Here is a 22082-nt window from a genome sequence, read left to right as displayed (position 1 = left end):
AAAACCGTGTTCCTCTTTTTCAAAACCGTGTTCCTCCTTTTCTTCTTCAAACTGTTTCTTTTTCCATTTTCCTTTTCAAGCATTTCGGCCAGCCCATTTTTTCTTCTTTCTTTCTTCTTTTTCTTCTTTCTCTTTTGTTTCTTTCTTTGGGCGGCACCTCCCAACCAAGACTTTAACATTCTCCCACTTGGAGATTTGATTGAGAATCAATCAATCTCCACACTATCCTTTCTGCTTCGTCATAATCATGTTGCCTACATTGCTGCTAGGCCACAAGAGGATCTACTCTAGACAAACTTATCAGTATTTATCGGCTTGGTCAAAACATCTGCTAGGTTCTCCTTCGTATGGATTTTCTGTAAATCCACACTTCCATCTTCCACTACTTCTCGAACGAAGTGATACTGAACTCCTATGTGCTTTGTCCTGAAATGAAAGGTTGGATTCCTTACAATGTGCAAGGCACTCTGACTGTCACAAAACACAGAAATTTTCTGTTGTTTGTGCCTGAGCTCCTCCAATAATCTTTGTATCCAAATAGCTTCCTTGCAGGCTTGTGTAGCTGCCATGTATTCTGCTTCTGTTGTAGATAAAGCCACAACGGTCTGCAATTTCGAAACCCAGCTTACAGCTGCTCCCGCAAATGTAAACACATAACTAGTAGTGGATTTCCTTTTATCAAGGCCTCCTGCAAAATCTAAATCCACATAGCCCCTGACAGTAAACTCTGATCTTCCATAACATAATGCAACATCTGAGGTTCCTTTGATGTATCTCAGAATCCTCTTCACAGCTATCCAATGCTCTCCACCAGGATTCGCCATGTATCGACTGACTGCTCCCACTGCTTGTGCAATGTCTGGTCTAATACATATCATAGCGAATATCAAACTTCCCACTACTGACGCATACGGTACTCGAGACATCTCATTCATCTCTGCTTCATTGCTAGGACACATACTTGAGGATAATTTAAAATTAACAAGAAGTGGGGTAGAAATTGACTTACAATCTTGCATGTTGAAGTGCCGCAAGATTTTCTTCAAGTAATTCTTCTGTGAAACCCAGATCTTCATGTTATTTCTGTCTCGGTGAATTTGCATCCCTAGAATCTTGTTTGCTGGTCCCAAGTCCTTCATTTCAAACTCCCTAGCCAATCGTGCCTTCAATTCTTGGACTCGATTTTTGTTGGGGCCTGCTACCAACATATCATCCACGTACAACAACAAAATAATGAAATCATTATCTTCAAACTTTTTATAATATGCACAATGGTCTGAACTGAGTCTGTTGTAACCAAGGCTACTGATGAATGAATCAAATCTCTTATACCAATACCTCGGCGCCTGTTTGAGACCGTATAGAGATTTGTTCAACCTGCAAACCAAGTTCTCATTTCCTGTTTCTGCAAAACCTTCTGGTTGGAGCATATATATTTCTTCTTCAAGTTCTCCATGAAGAAATGCAGTTTTCACATCTAACTGCTCCAGATGTAGGTCAAATGTAGCACACATTGCCAAGACTATTCTGACTGTTGTAAGTCGAACCACCGGTGAAAATATCTCATTGAAGTCAATACCTTCTTTCTGAGCATATCCTTTCACCACCAATCTCGCACGATACTGCTCCACTTGGTCATTACCATCACATTTGATCTTGTAGACCCATTTGTTTCCAATAGTTTTTCTTCCACGTGGTAGTGGTACAAGTTCCTATGTCTTGTTCTTATGTAAAGCTTCAATTTCTTCCTGCATTGCTGTCATTCATAAAGCAATATCTGAGCTTTCCAAAGCTTCATGGAAAGTTGATGGCTCTCCATCCTCTGTTAGAAGACAGTATGCAACATTGATCTCTGTGACATACTCCGAGTGCCACGCCGGCGGTCGTCTCTCACGAGTTGACCGATGAACTTCTGGAGCCTCAGACTCGACTGGTTCTTGTTCTTCGTGCTCTGGTGCTACTTCAGAAGAATCTGAATCTTTTGGATTATTTTCCACATATACTGATATAGTCTTTGACTTTTCTTTTACACTGCTATCTTCTATAAAGATAACATCTCTGCTGATGACGATCTTGTGGGCAGTAGGGTCCCACAGACGATACCTCTTTACTCCATCAGCATACCCTAAAAAGATACATCTTCTAGATTTTGGATTCAGCTTTATTCTTTCTTGGGCATTGTACATCACGTACACAGGACATTCAAATGCATGTAGGTAGAAATAATCAGCTGGCTTTCCAGTCCACATCTCCATCGCTGTCTTCAACCCAATAGTTGTAGATGACGATCGATTTACTATATAACAGGTAGTTTTGGCTGCTTCTGTCCAGAATGAATTGGGTAGACCAGCAGTCCTCAACATAGCTCTTATTCGTTCTGTAAGAGTTCTATTCATCCACTCTGCCACTCCATTTTGTTGAGGAGTGTATGCCACCGTGAATTGCCTCTGAATACCTTCTTGCTTACAGAAAGCAAGAAACTCGCCGTCTGTATACTCTCCACCATTATCTGTCCTTAAGCACTTGATCTTTTTACCAGATTCAAGTTCCACTCGCGCTTTGTATTCTTTAAACACTGGAAATACATCTGACTTTTTCTTAATTAGATACACCCAACATCTTCTGGAATAATCATCAATGAAAGTCACCATGTACTTTGCACCTCCCATGGATATATCCGGTGATTCCCAAACATCAGAATGAATCAAGTCTAGAATGTATTTACTTCTAGCAATAGATCTACTGAATTTTAAACTATACTCCTTACTTATAACACAATGCTCGCAAAATGGTAAACTTACCGATTTGAGCCCTGGAAGCAATTTTCGCTCAGAGAGAATCTTCAAACTTTGTTCTGACATGTGGCCAAGTTTGAGATGCCACATCATCGTTGACTCTTCTCCATTTGACGTGACATACGTATCAGCCTCCTGTAGTGTTTCTCCTTTTAAGCATGAATAGATTAGCAACGATCTTTTCTGCCTTCATCAATACAAGTGCGCCTTTAATGATCTTCATAATTCCATTCTCCACATGAGTTTTGTACCCATGACTATCCATTTGTCCCAAAGACAATAGATTTTTCTTCAGGCCGTTGACATGTCGTATCTCCCCAATTGTGCGAATTATACCATCAAATATTTTTATTTTGATAGTACCAATACCAGCGATCTCCAATGCATGATCATTTCTTATATATACAGATCCTCCTGAGATAGGTTCATATGTGTGGAACCATTCTCTCCGAGAGGTCATGTGTTAGGTAGCTCCTAAGTCTATAAGCCAGACATCAGATAGTCGTTTTCTGCCTTCTGAAATAGTTGTTGCCTCGCTGTAGAGAATTTCGCCATCATCCGAGGTACTTGCTACACACCCCTGAGCATTTGATGACTCAGGTTCTTTGCCCTCTCTTCTCTTCTGGTTACTCCAACACTCTTTCTTGACGTGCCCTTTCTTGCCATAATTGTAGCATTTAACATTCTTCTTACTTCTGGATTTTGATCTACCATGATTTTGACTCCCACTGGGGTCACGTTCCGTTGTTCTCCCTCTCGTCACCGATAGTGCCTCCGCTTGCTGCGAACTTGCTTGTCTGTTTTCCTTATTTTTCCGCCTACTCTCCTCATTTAATACGGAGGCTGCAACATCGTCGAAAACTAGACTGTCCGCTGGATTATTGTTCGTTAGATTGATGATGAGTTGATCATATGAATCTGGTAGACTTTGAAGTAGAAGCTCTGCACGTTCATTCTCCTTTATATTATGACCCAACGTTGTGAGTTGTGAAAATAGAGTCTTCAAGGTGTTGATGTGGTCAGTCACCATTGTAGATTCCGTCATTCGAAGAGTATAAAGTCTCCTCTTCAAGAAGATTTTATTGTGTAGTGACTTGGCCTCGTACAATTTTGTAAGAGTATCCCATATTTCCTTCGCTGTATTTTTCTCTGCCACACTGAATAATACTCCATCTGCAAGTGCCAAGTGTCGATCAGAAATGGCGTTGTCGTCTACCTCATTCCACTTGTCATCAGTTATCTCCATGGGCCTTTCTCCAATTGCTGCCAAGCAATTATTTTTCCTCAATACAGCTTTTATCTTCATTTTCCACAACGAAAAATTATTTCCGTTAAATTTCTCAATTTCATACTTTGTCGCCATTTTGTTGATAAATACCACACATAAGCTAGTGTACCACCCTGAATAGTTGTAAGTATGTGTGAGAATGCACACCGGGAAAGTTCCCAGGAAAGACTGGAGGGGTCACAATGGTCCCACTTAAAACCCAAACTCCTTAAACTCTTATCGCCTTTGTGACAGAACTTTCCTAGACATGTACAAAACCACACAGTTGTTTTACTCACACCACTATTCCCTACTTTACACCGTAAAATTCTTGGATCGCTCTCACCGTTTCACGTGAATAGTACCTTATACGTGAATAGTATCATATACGTGAATAGTATCGTATACGTGAATAGTATCGTATACGTGAATAATACTGTATATGTGAACAGTGCCGTATACATGAATAGTGTCGTATACGTGAATAGTACCCCATACGTGAACAATACCCCCGACTCCAAAAACTACAACCAATGGCTCTGATACCACTGTTAGGAAATTGGTGGGTGCAGTAGACACGCAGCTAAAATAAAATTGGAAGAAAAATAAAGAACAAGCACAAAAATAGACACCAGAAATTACGTGGTTCGGCTTTTAGCCTACGTCCACGGGCAAAAACAGAAGGAAATATTTTACTAATAAAAAGGAGTTCCAAGTATTATAGTATTTTAGTTCACTTCCCAAAACCCCAATACACCCAAACTCTCAAATCACTATAACAAAATCTTATAATTTCAAACTCTCTAACCTCTCTCAAAAAAATGCCTCTAAAAAATTGCTCTCTCTTAATGGAATACTACAGCTCTTCATTTCCACCTCTATTTATAGCAAAATGATGGCCAAAAAAAGTCAAAACCGTGTTCCTCTTTTTCAAAAACGTGTTCGTCCTTTTCTTCTTCAAACTGCTTCTTTTTCCATTTTCCTTTTCAAGCATTTCGGACAGCCCACTTTTTCTTCTTTCTCTTTTGTTTCTTTCTTTGGGCGGCACCTCCCAACCAAGACTTTAACAGACATGGGCTCACTTACTGGCATAGACGAAAGCTTGCAATATCCGGTTGCTCGTAGAGACGAGTCCATTGTCGATGATTATCACGGCTTCAAAATCCCCGACCCTTATAGATGGTAAATAAATGTATAATTCAAAATCTGTTTTGACCGGAATTCATTTATTTTTTCAATGTTATTGGAGCAGGCTTGAGGATCCAGATGCGGAAGAGGTAAAGGATTTTGTACAAAAGCAAGCGGAGTTAACAGACTCGGTGCTGAACAAATGTGACGTAAGGGACAGGCTTCGGGAGAAGATAACAAAGCTGTTTGACAGTCCCCGATACGACGCGCCGTTTAAGCGGGGGAATAAGTATTTTTATTTTCATAATACGGGGCTGCAACCGCAAAGCGTGCTTTATGTGCAGGATAGTTTGGATGCAGAAGCGAAAGTGTTGCTGGATCCGAACACGCTCAGTGAAGATGGAACGGTGGCGATTACTACAGTTTCGGTTAGTGAGGATGCTAAGTACTTGGCGTATGCGCTTAGTAACAGTGGAAGTGATTGGGTGACTATCAAATTAATGCGCATTGAGGATCACATTGTTGAAGCTGACACTTTGTCTTGGGTCTGTTTCTGTTTCTCCCATTCGTTTTTAGTTATTTTTTCCTTTGACAATATTATTGCTAAATGTACGCATATACGTACAAGCTTTTCTTTATTTATTATATAATATAATTTTTTTTTATTTTCACCTGTCAAATCAACTATATATATATATATTTTTTTTTAACTGCCAAATCAACTATTTTTGCTGCGGAGTGTTGTATCACAGGCTAAGTTTACAAGTATTACTTGGACCCATGATAGTAAAGGATTTTTCTACAGCCGTTACCCAGCTCCCAAGTAAGGATCTTCACCATTTAGTCAGCTCAGTGGAATTTGAATTCTTGACTTTATATTTAAACATTATGGATAATTTATGAATTTTGTTTCATGCATTTATTAACTTTTTATCCTAAGGGTGTGAAAGTTGTTTTATTCTCCTGTGTAATTCTTTAGAGATGGCAAAGCTGTAGATGCTGGAATAGAGACTGATTCCAGCCTTTATCACGAATTTTACTATCATTTTCTGGGTACGGAACAATCAGAAGATATTTTATGCTGGAAAGACCCAGAACATCCCAAGTATACTTTTTCTGGCCATGTTACAGAAGACGGGCAGGTGACTAGCTCTTCATAGGTTTAATCTTTTTGCCTTTTTTGGATCAAAATGTTGTGTCTGAGTGGTGCCCCTGTTCTTTATTTATTTATTTATTTTTTAATGGTATGGTTGTGCTCTTGTTTGTCCACCTGAAATAGTTGATGCAAAGCTTCATTAATGATACACAAATTTTGGCAAGCTGATTCATGGTTGACATCCAAAGGTCACCGCAGGGGATATAATGAAAGAATAATAACCTCTCTTCTATAATATTTTTAGAAGATGATACTCTTTAAAACGAGGTTTATTTGTGTCACTACTTGTTTAGTGAAAATGTAGATTTTAGATACCCATGTTATTCTGTTATTAGGTTACTTTATGAAATGAGAAGCATCCAATACTAAAGTTAATTATATGGGGAATTTATTATGATGCATGATATGTATTTTCATTGCATACAGGTCTGATTGAATTGATTCTGATTAGGATTGTTATTGGAAAAAATTGTAAATTTTTGTGGACCTGTTGTAAATTAACTTCACATTTTATTCTGTTCAACAGTACCTTGTCATGTATATAAGAGAGAACTTTGATCAAGTCAACAAAGTATACTATTATGATCTGTCTGCACTGCCAGAAGGTCTGGAAGGTTTTAGGAAAAGCAATGGCTTGCTTCCATTTGTTAAGCTAATGGATAGATTCGATGCACAGTATGAAGTAGTTGCAAACGACGACAGTGTATTTACCTTCCGCACTAGTAAAGATGCCCCAAAGTACAAAATAGTCCGAGTAGATCTCAGGGAGCCAAATAATTGGTCTGAAGTTGTCCCAGAGGCAGAAAGAGACGTGCTCGAGTCAGCATCTGCTGCTAATTTTAATCAAATGATTTTGAGTTACTTGAGTGACGTGAAGTATGTTCTTCAGATAAGGGATTTGAAAACCGGTTCCCTGCTACACCAATTACCAATTGAGATCGGCTCAGTTAATGCGAAATCCGTACGTCGTGCTGACAGTGTGGTTTTTATTAGTTTTACTAGTTTCCTTACCCCTGGCATTATATATCAATGCAATTTAATAAGTGAGACTCCAGAAATGAAGATATTCCGTGAGACTAGTGTACCTGGATTTGATCGCTCCGAGTTCCATGTTCATCAGGTAGGTGACTGTTGTTTATCTATTAAAAATAGATGATGCCAGCTTTCAGAGTTTATTGTTCATTCAGTTTTAGGCTGTCATATTAATTGCTTTATTTTTCTGGGCTTCATTCCCTTGAAATTTCAGTATAATCAAATTCTTTTTTTCTTGGCAAACTGCATTTTGTTCAGTGTCTGATTGGATTTATCATTTCCAGGTTTTTGTGCCTAGTAAGGACGGTAGTACCAAGATACCAATGTTCATTGTAGCCAAAAAGGATATCAAATTGGATGGATTGCACCCTTGTTTATTGTATGGATATGGTGGATTTAACGCAAGTATAACACCTTCATTTAGTGTCAGTCGTACTGTTCTCATGAGGCATCTTGGTGCTGTCTTCTGCATTACCAACATCCGAGGCGGTGGAGAGTATGGAGAGGAGTGGCATAAAGACGGTGCACTTGCAAAGAAGCAGAATTGCTTTGATGATTTCATTTCTGCTTCCCAGTATCTAATATCTGCTGGTTATACCCAGTCTAGAAAGTTGTGTATTGAAGGAGAAAGCAATGGCGGGCTTCTTATTGGGGCTTGCATAAATCAGGTGGATTGCTTAGTTGATTTTGTATTTTTCAGTTTTCTGTGGTTATTATCGTATTGAATTCATAAAATAGCATCGGTAATTTTTTTCCCTCTTATTACAGAGACCTGATCTTTTTGGTTGTGCACTGGCTCATGTTGGTGTGATGGACATGCTTCGGCTCCACAAGTTTACCATAGGTTAGTGTAAATCTTTTTAGCTAAGCAATGCAAAAATTTAACTATTGTATATGTACTCAATCAAGATTTGCTTTGTAGGTCATGCTGGGTTTTCTGAATACGGTTGTCCAGAGAAGAAGGAAGAGTTTGATTGGCTAATCAAGTGAGTAAAACCTTGTTCCCTGTCCAAAAATATTGTGCACTGGTGATAGGCTTTTATGTATTTAAGTCCAAAGTTCTAAATCTCTGAAATGTTAAATGTTTTCTACACCCAATCTAGCAATTGATGAAAAACCCTTTTCCCTTGCAAAACCTAATACCGTGTAGAGGTGGTTAACTTTGGTCAATTTCACAGAATGCGCAACCACTTCCCCTTTTTCCTTTCTTATGAGCTCAAGAACTTGTGTTGCTTTGATTCAGAATATTATTTTTATCAGCATGACATAGCACCTTATGTCATTTGATCACTTATCTGTGACAATAAAAAATGTGCTCTCTTGTCACTTGGTAACTGATTAGTGTCTGACTTTCTTTCAACTTCTTTTTATAAGCTATTAGTTTATATGCTCATTTTATCACATTTATATTCTGTAGGTACTCCCCATTACATAATGTCAGAAGACCATGGGAACAGGACCCTGATAAACCATCTCAATACCCATCTACCCTACTATTGACAGCTGATCATGATGATCGTGTTGTGCCTTTGCACTCGTTGAAGTTATTGGCGGTGAGTCCTTAATTATGAAATTATGTATTGTTTTGTTGTCTTATGTTTTTTGCATTTATTTCTTCCTCTGCAAAGCCTATGCCTCCGCATGGTTAGCCTGTGATCAATGGGCGACTATTTCATGCTTCCTTCGTTCTATTTATTCTCAGACTATGCAATATGTTTTGTGCACGAGCTTGGAAAATAGCCCTCAGACCAATCCAATACTCGGTCGCATCGAGTGCAAGGCTGGACATGGAGCTGGACGTCCAACACAGAATATGGTAATTTAATCTTATTTTTACTTGTTTTTGTGTAGTTGATTCCTTATTTGCTATTTACCTTGGACTTCCATATATTATTGCAGATTAATGAAGCTGCTGATTCCTATGGCTTTATGGCAAAAATGTTGGGAGCTTCTTGGATTGAGTAGTTGATGTGGATTTGAAAGAATGAAAATGTTAGGAAAAGTTCTGGAACCGGAGACAGTTCTATTTCTTTTCTTTTCTTTTTTCAACAAATGTGACGGAATTTTTTTTTTAAATTTAAATAAGAGATTAGTTGTGTCTCTAACTTTTAGTAAAATTAAACAAGTAATGATAGAATATTAGATTTATATTTTAAATTTTATCTCAAATGCGTTGTCTGTGATGCGTTTGTCCATTAAGTTATTTATAAAGTAAATTAGTTCTATTATTTTATCATCTAATTAATAAATGTCACATCATCTGAAATAAATTTTTAGAATAAACATTCGGGATGTATATAAGGTCATTAATCTAATATTTAAGACAACAGTTAAATTGAACCAATTGAAAAAAAAAATTACTGATGTCTCCACAATTTCAATAAAAAAATAAAATTAAATAAATAAATAAATTAACTAAAGATAGAAGCGCAACATTAATTTCATCAATGTCAACTCAAATCATTACCAAGCAGAAAATTGATAACTAATTTTTGAATGGCAAAAAGAGCAGTAGAATCGATATTATCCAATCATTTTCCGGGCTTATTTCGATAAAATATCTCAAAAACATTAGCGCACACACTTCTAAAAATCAATTAGCACACTCACTCTGAAAATCAATTAACAAAAATTAACACGCCTTCAGATATTCCACCAAGCTGAGAAAAAAGACACTCCAAGCGGCGAGTAACAAAAACAATGCACCATCACAGATAATGAACCAACATAATGCACTAATATATCAAGCAAACAAAACATTCCATCGATGACACAAGAGGATCGATAAATTGATCATCGCGTAATGCAGAAAGACTAAGTAGGAAAGTTTACCCCAGGACGTAATTAAGAATTTTGCTTTTTTTTTTTTTGGAACTTAAACATCTCAATCTAAGCTAATTAAGTTGAAACATAAGAACATACTACAAATTTCAAACCAAGAGTCTCTCTCTCTCATTAGCTCCGAAAATTGAAAAATCCCAAATTTCAAGTTTTGCAAAGTAAAAGCTCTTAAACAAAAGCTCAAACTCAATTCATCCATCTTAAAATCCTAACTTGGTGCGGCGCCAGTGCCTACGCTTCGCATTATACCTGATAGTGTTGTCAGTTCGCATACGGATCCAGTGAGGGATAGGCCTGTTCTGTCTCATCTTCTTCGCCAGCTTCTTCTTAATCATGAAAGTCTTGTGTGATGGCTACACATACAAGTGCAAAAACACACTTAGGCCTCGGAGAACGAAAACAAGATGGACCCAGTAACTTGGAGATTGAATATGAGAAGGATTTTTACCATTTTGGCGATTAGGGCTTCGGCGACCAGAGATTCGAGCTGCCGCTGCTGATGCTCTGTCGATATAATTAAGAATTTTGCTTAGTTGGTACACATTTAAAATATATTATAATTTTGAACATTCACATGACAATAAATAACATCACGACTATAATATTTATTGATAATATTTATACTCCTCAGTGAGTTTTCATGTTTTTAAATGATGTATGAATGTGTTATTATCAATGCATGCTTTAGATAAGATACACTTGGTGTTGGCAACATAACAACAAGAGTACTGGACCGGTGTTCGGTGAGATTTGACGACATATCTATAGTTTGCTTTTGTTACTTGTTGGTTTTTTTATGATGATGAAATGATAATATTTAAGTTTAGGGAGTGCTTATATTAGTTGTTTATTTTAACCTCTATCAATAAAATTGAAAAGAAAAATATCACTTTTTCAATTTTTTGATTAGTGAGTTATTACTCATTAGGGGTGGATAATACATTTTGTAAAATCAAAATTGTAATTAAATTCTGAAGAATTGGGCTTTTGGACATGTGACAAGTTGAAACTTTTCAAAATCAGCAAGGAAATTAATTTTCATAGTTTCAATACCAGATAGAGCACTTTTACAAACTTTAAAGAAAATAAGACTTTTTCTTTCAAATCATACTTGGAAATATTCCAAAAACTAGCTGGCCCGTGCCCCACCTAGTCCTATACTGAAATCTGCATCCTCCCCTGGGTCAATCTTGATTCTTTTGGCTTAATGATGAAGCAATGAAGCAGTTTGCTGTTCAATGAGACTACTTTTCACATTTGAAGAAGAGTCTATCGTTGTTGTATCGAGGCCTTTATAGCATAATTCATACCTTTACAAATGAGGAGATCATTTACCCACAATTCCACAATTTGTGTAAAGATAAAATGAATCTGCATGAGATTTCAAACCCTGGATTGACGAACATTGCACTGATATTGCTCGAAATAGTGCTCAATGAAAAACCCACAAATAGGAATTTAAATTCTCACCCGCCAGACATTATGATTCTACTCACATCCTTGAGGATTGTAAAGTGTTTCTTTCTAAACATGCACATATTATAAACTTAAACCGATAAATTAACACAATATACTAAAATTTTACAAAATTAATGATTTATGTTCGAAGATTGCTACCTCAAAGATGGTGTTATCGAATTTAATGATTGATGGCAAGGCTTTACTTGCTAAATACGCTTCTACTTCAATATTCAAATGTTCATATCAAGCTTCCACATAACTTGAATACAACTTAGACATGAAAAATAAAATAAAATAAAAATGATTATCAATAAATTTTATTTTTTTCTATGTTGGGTTCTGTGGACTAAAATGATGAATCCAAAATTTGAGTATATTAAACGACGGCGTTCAGAACATTCTTAATATACTCAGGTAGTCACGAGCTCAGCATGTGATACACTTAAGTACAAAACGGCAGAAGCTGAAGACGTTTTGGCCAAAGGGTTAAGTGAAACATGTGAAGTACACGTGGGGTGGAGAATCAAGTTAGTTAGAAGCTGTTAGTCCATGTGGCGGAAATATGTGCTTTATGGGTTCTTTATCAAGATGATATATAAGCTGGTTAAAGAAGCAGTTTCAATCATGATCTGAGAGCGTGATAGAGAGAGTTAAGATAGAGAGAAAGCTTCGACTTGTTCCTAGTAGTTAACTCTTGAATTGCTCTGTAAGGGTTACTTGAATCATCAATAAAATCTAGCTCTGTTGGCTTCTCCCGTGGATGTAGGTTGTGCTTCTTTGCACAATCGAACCACGTAAATCCTTCTCTTTCTTTTGCGTATGATTTGTTTCTAATTCTTGTTCTGGGTGTGTTCTGATTGAAGCCATTTTCATTAAAGGTCTTTATTAAAATTTAAAGCTTGATTGTTTGGGTTCTTAGCATCTTGTTGGTCTGGTTTGTGATCTTGGGCAGTGCTTGGGTTGCTAATTGAATTCTACAGCACCCAAATCACTACAGGTTCAAATTTATATATATACCTCTGATATCATTACAAGTTAAATAATACACACTAACAATGTTCAGGGAGTTCAAACCTTAAAATCCCTTGTAGCACTAAAGGGAACATTTTCATTAAAGACAACGCTTAGTAGAACTTTGGCCTCCCAGTGGTAACCCGGGATTTTGGTTTGAGTGAGGCCATAATGATCGAATTAACCAATAACCCCCACCGCGGTGTTGCTTATCACATTTTGGTGATCAATGGTATTGGTTAATCACCAAGAATGGTCTTTGTACTAGTATATTTAGCACCTTATGAGACCATAATGATATTGGTAAATTAATTGACTAACCAACAGTAGAATATTGTTAGGAAAAGGTTATCATTTTAATTGTTTTTCACTACTATCAAAAACAATTTCAGATAGTCAAAAATGTTTATTAAAGCATAGACAAGCAGTAACAATACTTTTTCTTAAAAAAAGATTAAGTTCTTTTCTAGGATCTATTGCCATCCCTCTTCTGGGATTGCTTTTGCTGAAAAGCGCTTTTTTAGATACGATTTCTTTTTTAAAGTGTTTAGAGAATGTTTTTGTATAAAGCAATATTGAGTAAAAGAATTTCATATAACTGTTTTTACTAAATGCTTTGTGTTTTCTTGTTTAGTCTTTTTTTTTTCTTTTTATTCTTGTCTCTTGTGTAAAAGAATTTCCTCTCTTTTTTTTTTTAAAAAAAAGAAATTGCTCTTCGAAATAGCTTCCATCTTTATAGTCAAGTTTTACAAAATAATCCTAATTAAATGCATTTTTTTTTTCTGAAAATACTCTTAACATATGCTACAAGGCCAAAAGGGTCACAAATGATGAGATTACAAAACTATTGAGGCAGCCTCAATTCCTCCCATTGGTAAAATATCAAGTTTCGTCATTTCAAATTCAAAAGCATAATAAAGAACCATCAATCGACCCCACCAAATTTTTAAAGATCACTCAACCATTCGTGTGAACATGATTTCGAAGTATTTAAAATGCTTGATAAAATGTTAACAAGGAGTTATATAATTAGTTTGATTATCAACAAGACCTTTGAGTACCACTGGGGCTTTCCTTGTTGTACTATTCTTCTCACTCATTCTTCTGCAAAAAGTGATAACTACGATACCTTCTGCCGATTTGCAAGGCCATTGCGGTCTTGTTAAATGATACTAATATTCATGAAGGTTTTATGCTAATTTATCTCTGTCTTGATAATAGCCCATGGGATTGGTATTATACGTTAATGGACCGATCATATGATAATATATACTCTAGGGGTTGTTTGGCACCCCTCATTACACCCCACGCTGCTGCACTAGCTAAACACGATGCCGAATTAGCTTTTCCCTTTTTTTTAACAATAATAATAAATAAATGTAACTTTTTAATTTAATATAATATTATATAATATAAATATTTCATTTTTTATTTTTATATTATTATTATATAAATTTATAATTTAGTATTCAATAATATTACATTAAATTTTAATTTTATTATGTTAAAATATAACTAGATTATGTATTATTTAATTATATTATAATAATTAATATGTAAAATTGATTAATATTCAATAAGTTAATACAACTAATAATAAATACCTAAACACTATATAAAAATAAAAATATGACATAATAATTACATTATAGTAATTAATATTTAAAAATTGATTATTATTCAAAAATTTAATAAAACTAATAATAAGTACTTAAATAATATATAAAAATATAATATAATATTACATAATTTAATTATATTACAATAATTAATATATAAAAATAAAATTTTTAAATAATTTAATTTAACTAACAATAAATATTAAAATTTGAATAAATTTGAATAATATAAATTTAAAATTAATAATAATAATATAAATAATGTATAAAATATTATTACATATACTATAGAACTCTTACTTGGATTATTTATAGCACAATTCATTTTGTTAGTGAATACATTACTGCAATTGTATCACTTTATTATTTTGTGATTATCTTGTGGTATGTACAAGCTTTTATTCTATCATCATAAGATGACTTTTGAACTAATCTTGGAGGTTTTAATTATTCATTTATGTTGTTATACTAGTTAGAGATTAATTGTTTAAATTATTTGGTTCGCTTTTATTACATATGTTATATATTTAGAAAATACTAAAAAATAAATGTTATGCTTCCGAAAATATATTTAAGGCTATAAGCTTCAATTTTTATGAAGAATTATGATATTTTTACACATTTATACTTAAAAAAATGTTAAATTTCTAAAATTTAAGACCCCTACATTTAGTATTTTTCTAAGTACTAATAAATACTATTTTCTAAATATATAATTTATATTAATCACAAATTATTAATACAATACAGTGCATCACCAAATATAGTATAATTCAAAATTAATACAATACATTGTAGCTGTTGGTTATTTCAACTCAATTGCTATTGATGTTAATGTGCAAGTGTACACAATAAGTAATAAAGTAATGAATATTCAAGATCGTCTCCACAGGGATCGATGTTATTAGAAATGCTACAGCAATCACGATAGTGCAATCTTCCTTTATTTCAAAAGGAACGTAGTTAAAGTTGATTACTACCGAAATTAATAATTGTAGAAAATAAAACAAATAAATGCAGTGATGAAGTAGATTAGATGAATTGCGTAAAAAGAATTTAATGAGAATGAAGTAGCTGAATGATCAAACTCCCCTCATGAGTTGACTGTTTTTGTTCAAATTAACACTAGTTACTACAACAATTCCTACAGCACTGGGCAGAATTATTTTGCATCCTCAACCGTCGCTTGTTGGCCTTCTCACACCCTTAAGCACCCTAACAATGACCAGTTGCTATTCCACCTAAGGTATGGCATGATGAACATAAACTCTCTTTACCCTAAAAAGTGAATCCCTATATCTAGTTCTTCACAAATCTTAACTGAAGTATGGCCCTTTTGGACTCAAGAAAACTCAATCTAGAAAACTTAAATTAAGATCAAATATTACTTTAATAATTTCCACTAAGACAGGCCCTTTTGCGGCTCTATCTTAACTTGAACTATTAAATGGGAAGTCAACCGAAATAATGATTGTAATAAAAGCTATCAAAGTAAAATGCTACATCAATTTTGCAGCAACTCAAGGACAATCAATAGCCCATTAAGATTGCTTGTCACCCAACTACAATTAAATTTAGTTCACATTACGAAAAAGAAAAACAAATAGCAAAGTATCAGCCATGAAATACATCAGTTCAATCAAAGAGTAAGAAAATGAACAAGTAAAGAACCATGACAATTGAATCCAAAATAGCTCTGCTGATTTCTTCACTGGTACAGACTTGTTTTCCCTTGAACTCTGATTTTTTCCTTCTTTTCCTCTTGATTCCTTTAATGTTAACTCTTCGCCGCTTTTTCATATGATGCGTGCTCTTTTTATATCTGAAAACTAGGGTAAACAGAAGTCTAGGGTGCGCATAAGTCAGATTAGGAAACTATAAATCGCGATTCTGCATACATCCCACGCTAAATTTTCTTTGTCGTTGTTCCATGATTGCTACAGCAATGGTTACTCCAACAATGGCTACAGCACTACATTGTTCCAGATTTTGTTTCAACTCTTATATAGTCATGTTCTTACTCATTTTTTCAAGCCTATTGCATCAACATTCCTTTCATGCAACATAAGCTTCTGGACACCTACAATTATGCACACAATTTGAGCACGAATTACTCTAAATCACGTAAAATTTATTAAGACTAAACTAAAATGAATGTTTATGCAAAATGTAACAAAAATGCAATAGAAACAAATCATTTACTCTCTAAGTAATCTTGATTTAAGTCTAGAATTGCCATAATAACTCTCATTTCATAGAGTTATCAATAGCCCCAATCTTTATACAACATTATTATAATACAATGCTAGTGCAATAGAGTATAATACAATACACCTGTATTAAAATAATGCAATACAACATAATAAAATATAGTGTGCCAAATGCACGCTTAATGAAAATTATACGAAATATTATTATTGTTGTTGTTTACCATAAAACCGAACCGAATTGCCAATGGGTGATGCAAATGAGGGGAAAAACCAAAGCTTAGTAGTTTTAGAAAGCCATTATTTCAAGAGAAAGTGCAATTAGCTGATGGTATATGGCAAGTTGCACTTGATAGCCTAAGAACAAAGGCTGCAAATCTGAACATAAACAAAAGGAAGAAAGGTGTAGTGCAGCATGTGCCGAGAAACACTAGGCACGCAACAGCGATACATAGGAATGGCAAAAGGTCGGGTCGGGCTTGGGCTTGGCCAAGCCCTACCCGACCCGATAAAAAATAATTTGAAACCCGACCCTAAAAAAACCCAAACACTATTTAGTTATGGTCAGGCCGAATCGGGTCAACATCGAGTCGAGCCCAACCCGACCCCACCGAAATAGTTAACCATCCCATTTCCCACCACCATTTCAACCAATTCGGCTATTCCTCAACCATTTCAAACACAATTCAATTCCACTTTCTACAACTATTTCAACAAATTCCACAACCATTTCAACCCCACACACAATTTAATTACAAAATCCAACATGAAAAACACACAATACAATTAAATTAAAAACACACAATGTAATTCCACAACCATTTTAGCCATACACAATTCAATTTAATAACCCAACATATAAAAATAAAAAATAAAAAAATCATGTCTTATACAAATAAAAACACACAATTTAGTTCCACAACCCAACATTTAAAAAAATGTCTTATACAAATAAAAAACTCATGTCCTATGCAAAAAAAAACTCATAAAAACACACAATTTAGTTTTTTTTTTTAATAGGGTCGGGTCAGCTTTAAGCTTGACCCTGACCCTAACCCTGACCCGAAATTTGTTCGGGCCTTAAAATTTTGACCCTAACCCGACCCTAACCTCAAAAATTCAATTCAAAGCCTTAAAAATTAGGGTCGGGTCAATCGGGCCAAAAATGGGGTCGGGCTAAATTGCCAAGCCTAGCGATACACAAAAATAGTCATCCAATATTGCATCTCTTTGGTAGATTATGTGACATGTACTTGCCTCTATCCAGTTGGATTCCATATTGGATTGATGATGATGCATTTCAACTAAAAGGTATTGCAGCCCACGTTGTGAAAATAGAGTATGATGCGATGCTGACGATGCAAGTAATAGGAGTTAACGCTATTGAAGTATATATTGCATAAGGGAATTCTTTTTTTCTTTACGCTTTAATTAATTTTTACGATATTGCAATACTTTTCTAATGACGACTTTTGGTATTTTGCATCTACTGTTTCATGTTACTGTATAACTCAATTATCCCAAATAAGAAAGGAACAAGACCATTTGGATTCACATGTCTAGGTTTTGTATCACCCCATCTTGGACAAATACCAGACATTTCCCATCCCAATAGAGTAAAAGGTGTGTGCAAATGCTTGAAAAAAGCCCGTTAATGACAATTCTTGTTCATGCCATACAATCCTAGGTCTGGAAATTTCAAACTACAATTAAGTGTTCTTATCATTATTCATTCATTTTATCTTGTCTTTCATAATTGTTGCTTTGTTTTCTTTGCTTTTCTCTATTTTAACTTCCATTGGGTTTTGGTTGTGATTGACGTGGTGAAAAAAGAAGTGTTTTATTTGGATCCCAAGGGGTACAATGCTACTGATCCTAATTTAGAATAGCTAATTAAATTGTATATATTTCTTTCCAGCTCATAATCCTTATATTCTCACTTTCTCTAATATATTTTCGATACTTTAACCAATGTACTTTATCATATAGTTCTATGACATTATTCTCAACTGAAGATTATAAGGGGAAATAGAATTACAGCTCTAAGATGAGATTTGTGAAGGTGAACAAATTACCTTAACTAAAATGTTGTGTACCTATCACTTTAAGCCTAAAATAGAATACATTTATAATTTTTTTTGGTTTATAATTGTCAATAGACCCCTCAACAACTAGGATGCATGAAATGTGGCTATTACAACTTGAGGTTTATGAAAGACATTACAGCAGACCTTAGTTTGTTGATGAATAATGTGAGTCAGTGATGAATAATATCATATGATTGGTTTATACCATATGTACTGCATTGTTATGGAAATTTGACAATGTTGATTTTATGATTTTCAGTTCCATAGAAAGGTTGTATAAACTCAAGTTGAGATAGATGAAGTTCGTTTAGAGTGGGCGAACCATTGTTTTGAAATCATTAACGTAGCAAAAAATGGTTAGTATGAATCTAAAACTATACGCAAACTTTTTTATTACTTCTTATATATTATAATTGGTTAGAGACAATTTGATTGTACACTCGAATAAGTTAACTTCCTCAATTGAGATTAGTCAACTATTGGATCATGAATCACGTGTGTCATTCCCTGAATCTATGGAGCAAAAGCATTCTCTGTTTGACAATTCAAAGTATTTTAGACAAAGTGGCAATAATAGTGACCTAGCTAGCCACCTAGGTTTCTTGAACTAGGGCTAATCTTTTATTTGAACAACAAACAACTGCAGGCAGAGTTCTTATCCTGATAACAACATCGTTATTTAGAGATGAGATTGGTAATAATAGGGAAATTCGGTAGGTGCCTATCAATCTATCCATGGTAGTTGTTGATGAATTTGAATAATGAGGTAAATTTTAAGGCAAAAATTAAAATAACAATAAAGTTAATAATAGAAAACAGTAAAATACAAACAAGTTGAATGAAATAGCACATGCCACTTAGTTAATGGAATCGGTTCTTGTAATTGTAAGATAAGAAATGGAATTGAATTATTCTTTTGATTGATTCATATATCATGTGAACATGTGGTCTATGTGTGTTTGGCAATAAATTTGTATGCTTTCCATTCAAACCAAAGCTTGCTCTTTATTTTCATACTTGCAGAAAAGTAATTTTATTTTTATGGGTACCATTTTAGTTTCAGCAAGGAATTAAGATAAGTTGCAAATGAAACCTGGAGTTTTATTTTAGTAGATAAATGTTTATAATGATATGTTGGCTATACTCATTGGTACTGCACATGCAAACTAAGTTTAAATTTGTAATGATTTTGTTGTATCTAAAACCTAAGAGTTTTACTATAATAGTTAATTCTTTATAATGATAGTGCTAGGTATATTCATTTGATGTTGCACATGTAGTTTGAAAGAAGTTGTTGGACTTGGGAGTTTGATTGGGTATTTGTTGAAAACGGTAGTTAATGTATTAGAAGTTTACTGAGAATATGAGATAAGTTATGCACTACAACAACTTGATGCCTTCTTAGCTTGTAAAACTTGAAACATTTGTTCTTAGTTGCTGAATTTTATCTACTGAATTGATATTGTTTGATATAACTATTGGAGACAACTGTTTTTTATGCTTAACTTAAAGTTAATGATTTAAGGACTTTTGGGCTTTCCTCTCAAGGTCATAATTGAAGTAGATATTGATAAGAATTTTATTGTGTGATTGGGGTTATTATTCATTACTTTGGATGGAGGTACATGAACTCATGCATAATATTTATTATAGTTATACATGTAAATGTTTATGAAAAGAATAATGTTGCTCATATGGATTGGCTTTTTATGGTTTTGAAGTCATTTTACTATTATAATTTATAATAATAAGTTATATTTTCATTAAAAGCTTATTGAAAATGTTTTCTTAAATTTGTTTTAGAAAAATGACTTTAAAATACTTATCTTCCGATAAATTGTTTTACTTAAAGTATTTGTAAAGCTTAGCCAATTTAATGTCTTATAAGAGCATTTTACTAACATATTACTGAATGATTGATATTGAAATATTGAAAACTATATTTATGATTTTTGCTCATTGTCAGTAGTTACCATTGTTGAAATGACTAAACAGCTAGCTATATTGTGCGCACATATTGACAATTATTGTGGGGTAAATAAAGTACCTTGACTGAACTACTGGCCAGGTCATTAAGATTATAGGTGATATACTGAACTATTGGCTGAGTCACCGGGGATAGAGGTGACATTGTAGCATGAGTAATTGAGTGAATGAAAGGTTTTGTTGATAAATGATTTCTTAAACGATTATTTATTGAAAACGATAATTACGTTATGACTTAAGTGTTTGTGAATTTTACTATACGTATGTATTAGATTATAAAATGATTACTGGTTTCTAATTTATGATACTTCACAATGATTATTATTCAATAACCTTATATATGAGTTTGCTTACTAAGTTGATGGCTCAACCCTCGTTTCTAAAATTTTACAGATTGATTTTAGAGATGTGGGCTTTTGAGTTTAAGGAAGAGGTTTTGTTAGTTGAAAAACGTTGGCATTTTCTAGATAAATAAATTGTTACTACTTTGGTTTTTTCTTGGAGCTGAATTTGTTTTGGAGGATTATTGTTATATTTATTATTTTAGAGATTATGTTTCAACTATAGACAATATTGATTTTTTTTTTTGGGAAATTGATGTAGGACGTTATTTTAGGAATTTTAAGTTTCTAGAATTTTATTATTTTAGAACTTTCCATTTTAATTAGAGTCAATTATGATATTTTATTAATTTAGGACTTTCTATTTTAATTAGAGTCAATTAAGGTATAAAATTTAGTTAATTTAGAAAAGTATCTTTTATTTCCATTATAATTGTGATTTAGTTTCCCTTTTGAGTTTTAAATAGAGAGGTTTTGTCATTATTTTAATAACTTTTCAGACTCAATTATTCTATAAACTTCTATTTAGAAAATTGTTTTCTCTAACTTCTTCACAATTCCGCTTCATCGGTTGGTATCAGAGAAAGTTCTCTTGTAATCATGGTATGACCACACGAATAAAGGAATAACCATCCTAAAGATGATGATCAAGGGATGCAAGCATGGCATGTGGAGGCTGTCGGCGTAGAAGGAGCTTTGCAAGCGATGAAAAATGTTTATAACTCGAGATTGGTGGCAATAGAGTGAGCACTCAAGGGTCTTAGACTTTTCACGGATGAAAACTAAGAAAGACGATAGCAACAAAGGGCTAATTGTGAGAAAAAAATTCAAGGAGTTAATCATGACGAACAACCTCGAGATTATAAAGAAGTTTGTCAGGGTTTTGATCGCGAAGCAGTGCCTCAGGGCATCAATCGCAAAGTGGTACCTCAGAACCTATAACCCATGAAGCGAGTACAACCGTGCATGCGGGAAAGTTAGATAGCAATTTAGAAGAAGAAGACGCTGAGGATTATAATAAAAGGTGCAAGAAGACATTAACATGGATATTACAGAATTTTATGGTAGAATGCATGTCGAAGAATTTTTAGATTGGATATCGAACATAAAAATTTCTTTCAATATATGGAGACTCCGCAAGAAAAGTGGAT

The 22082-nt window shown here is 34.2% G+C and overlaps 2 protein-coding genes across 2 annotated transcripts; one reads left to right on the top strand and one right to left on the bottom strand.

Moving 5' to 3' along the window:
• The first annotated feature begins 5074 nt into the window (after positions 1–5074).
• LOC102620914 (uncharacterized) lies at positions 5075–9498 on the top strand. Its single transcript, XM_006478411.4, has 11 exons — positions 5075–5244; positions 5315–5735; positions 5943–6013; positions 6170–6332; positions 6873–7466; positions 7663–8046; positions 8147–8222; positions 8301–8364; positions 8796–8931; positions 9081–9194; positions 9278–9498. Exons 1-11 carry the CDS (start codon positions 5135–5137, stop codon positions 9341–9343), a joined length of 2199 nt encoding a protein of 732 aa, XP_006478474.2. The 5' UTR covers positions 5075–5134; the 3' UTR covers positions 9344–9498.
• Positions 9499–10260: 762 nt separating this feature from the next.
• On the bottom strand, positions 10261–10736 carry LOC127901240 (60S ribosomal protein L39-3). Its single transcript, XM_052438135.1, has 2 exons — positions 10668–10736; positions 10261–10572 (listed from the first exon to the last, which is right to left on the bottom strand). Exons 1-2 carry the CDS (start codon positions 10668–10670, stop codon positions 10420–10422), a joined length of 156 nt encoding a protein of 51 aa, XP_052294095.1. The 5' UTR covers positions 10671–10736; the 3' UTR covers positions 10261–10419.
• Positions 10737–22082: the final 11346 nt, after the last annotated feature.

This window comes from Citrus sinensis, chromosome 3 (assembly GCF_022201045.2).
Source record: "Citrus sinensis cultivar Valencia sweet orange chromosome 3, DVS_A1.0, whole genome shotgun sequence".
NCBI classification, from domain to species: domain Eukaryota; kingdom Viridiplantae; phylum Streptophyta; class Magnoliopsida; order Sapindales; family Rutaceae; genus Citrus; species Citrus sinensis.
The sequence above is the reverse complement of the archived record's forward strand: the minus strand, read 5'-3'. Positions and strand labels throughout refer to the sequence as shown.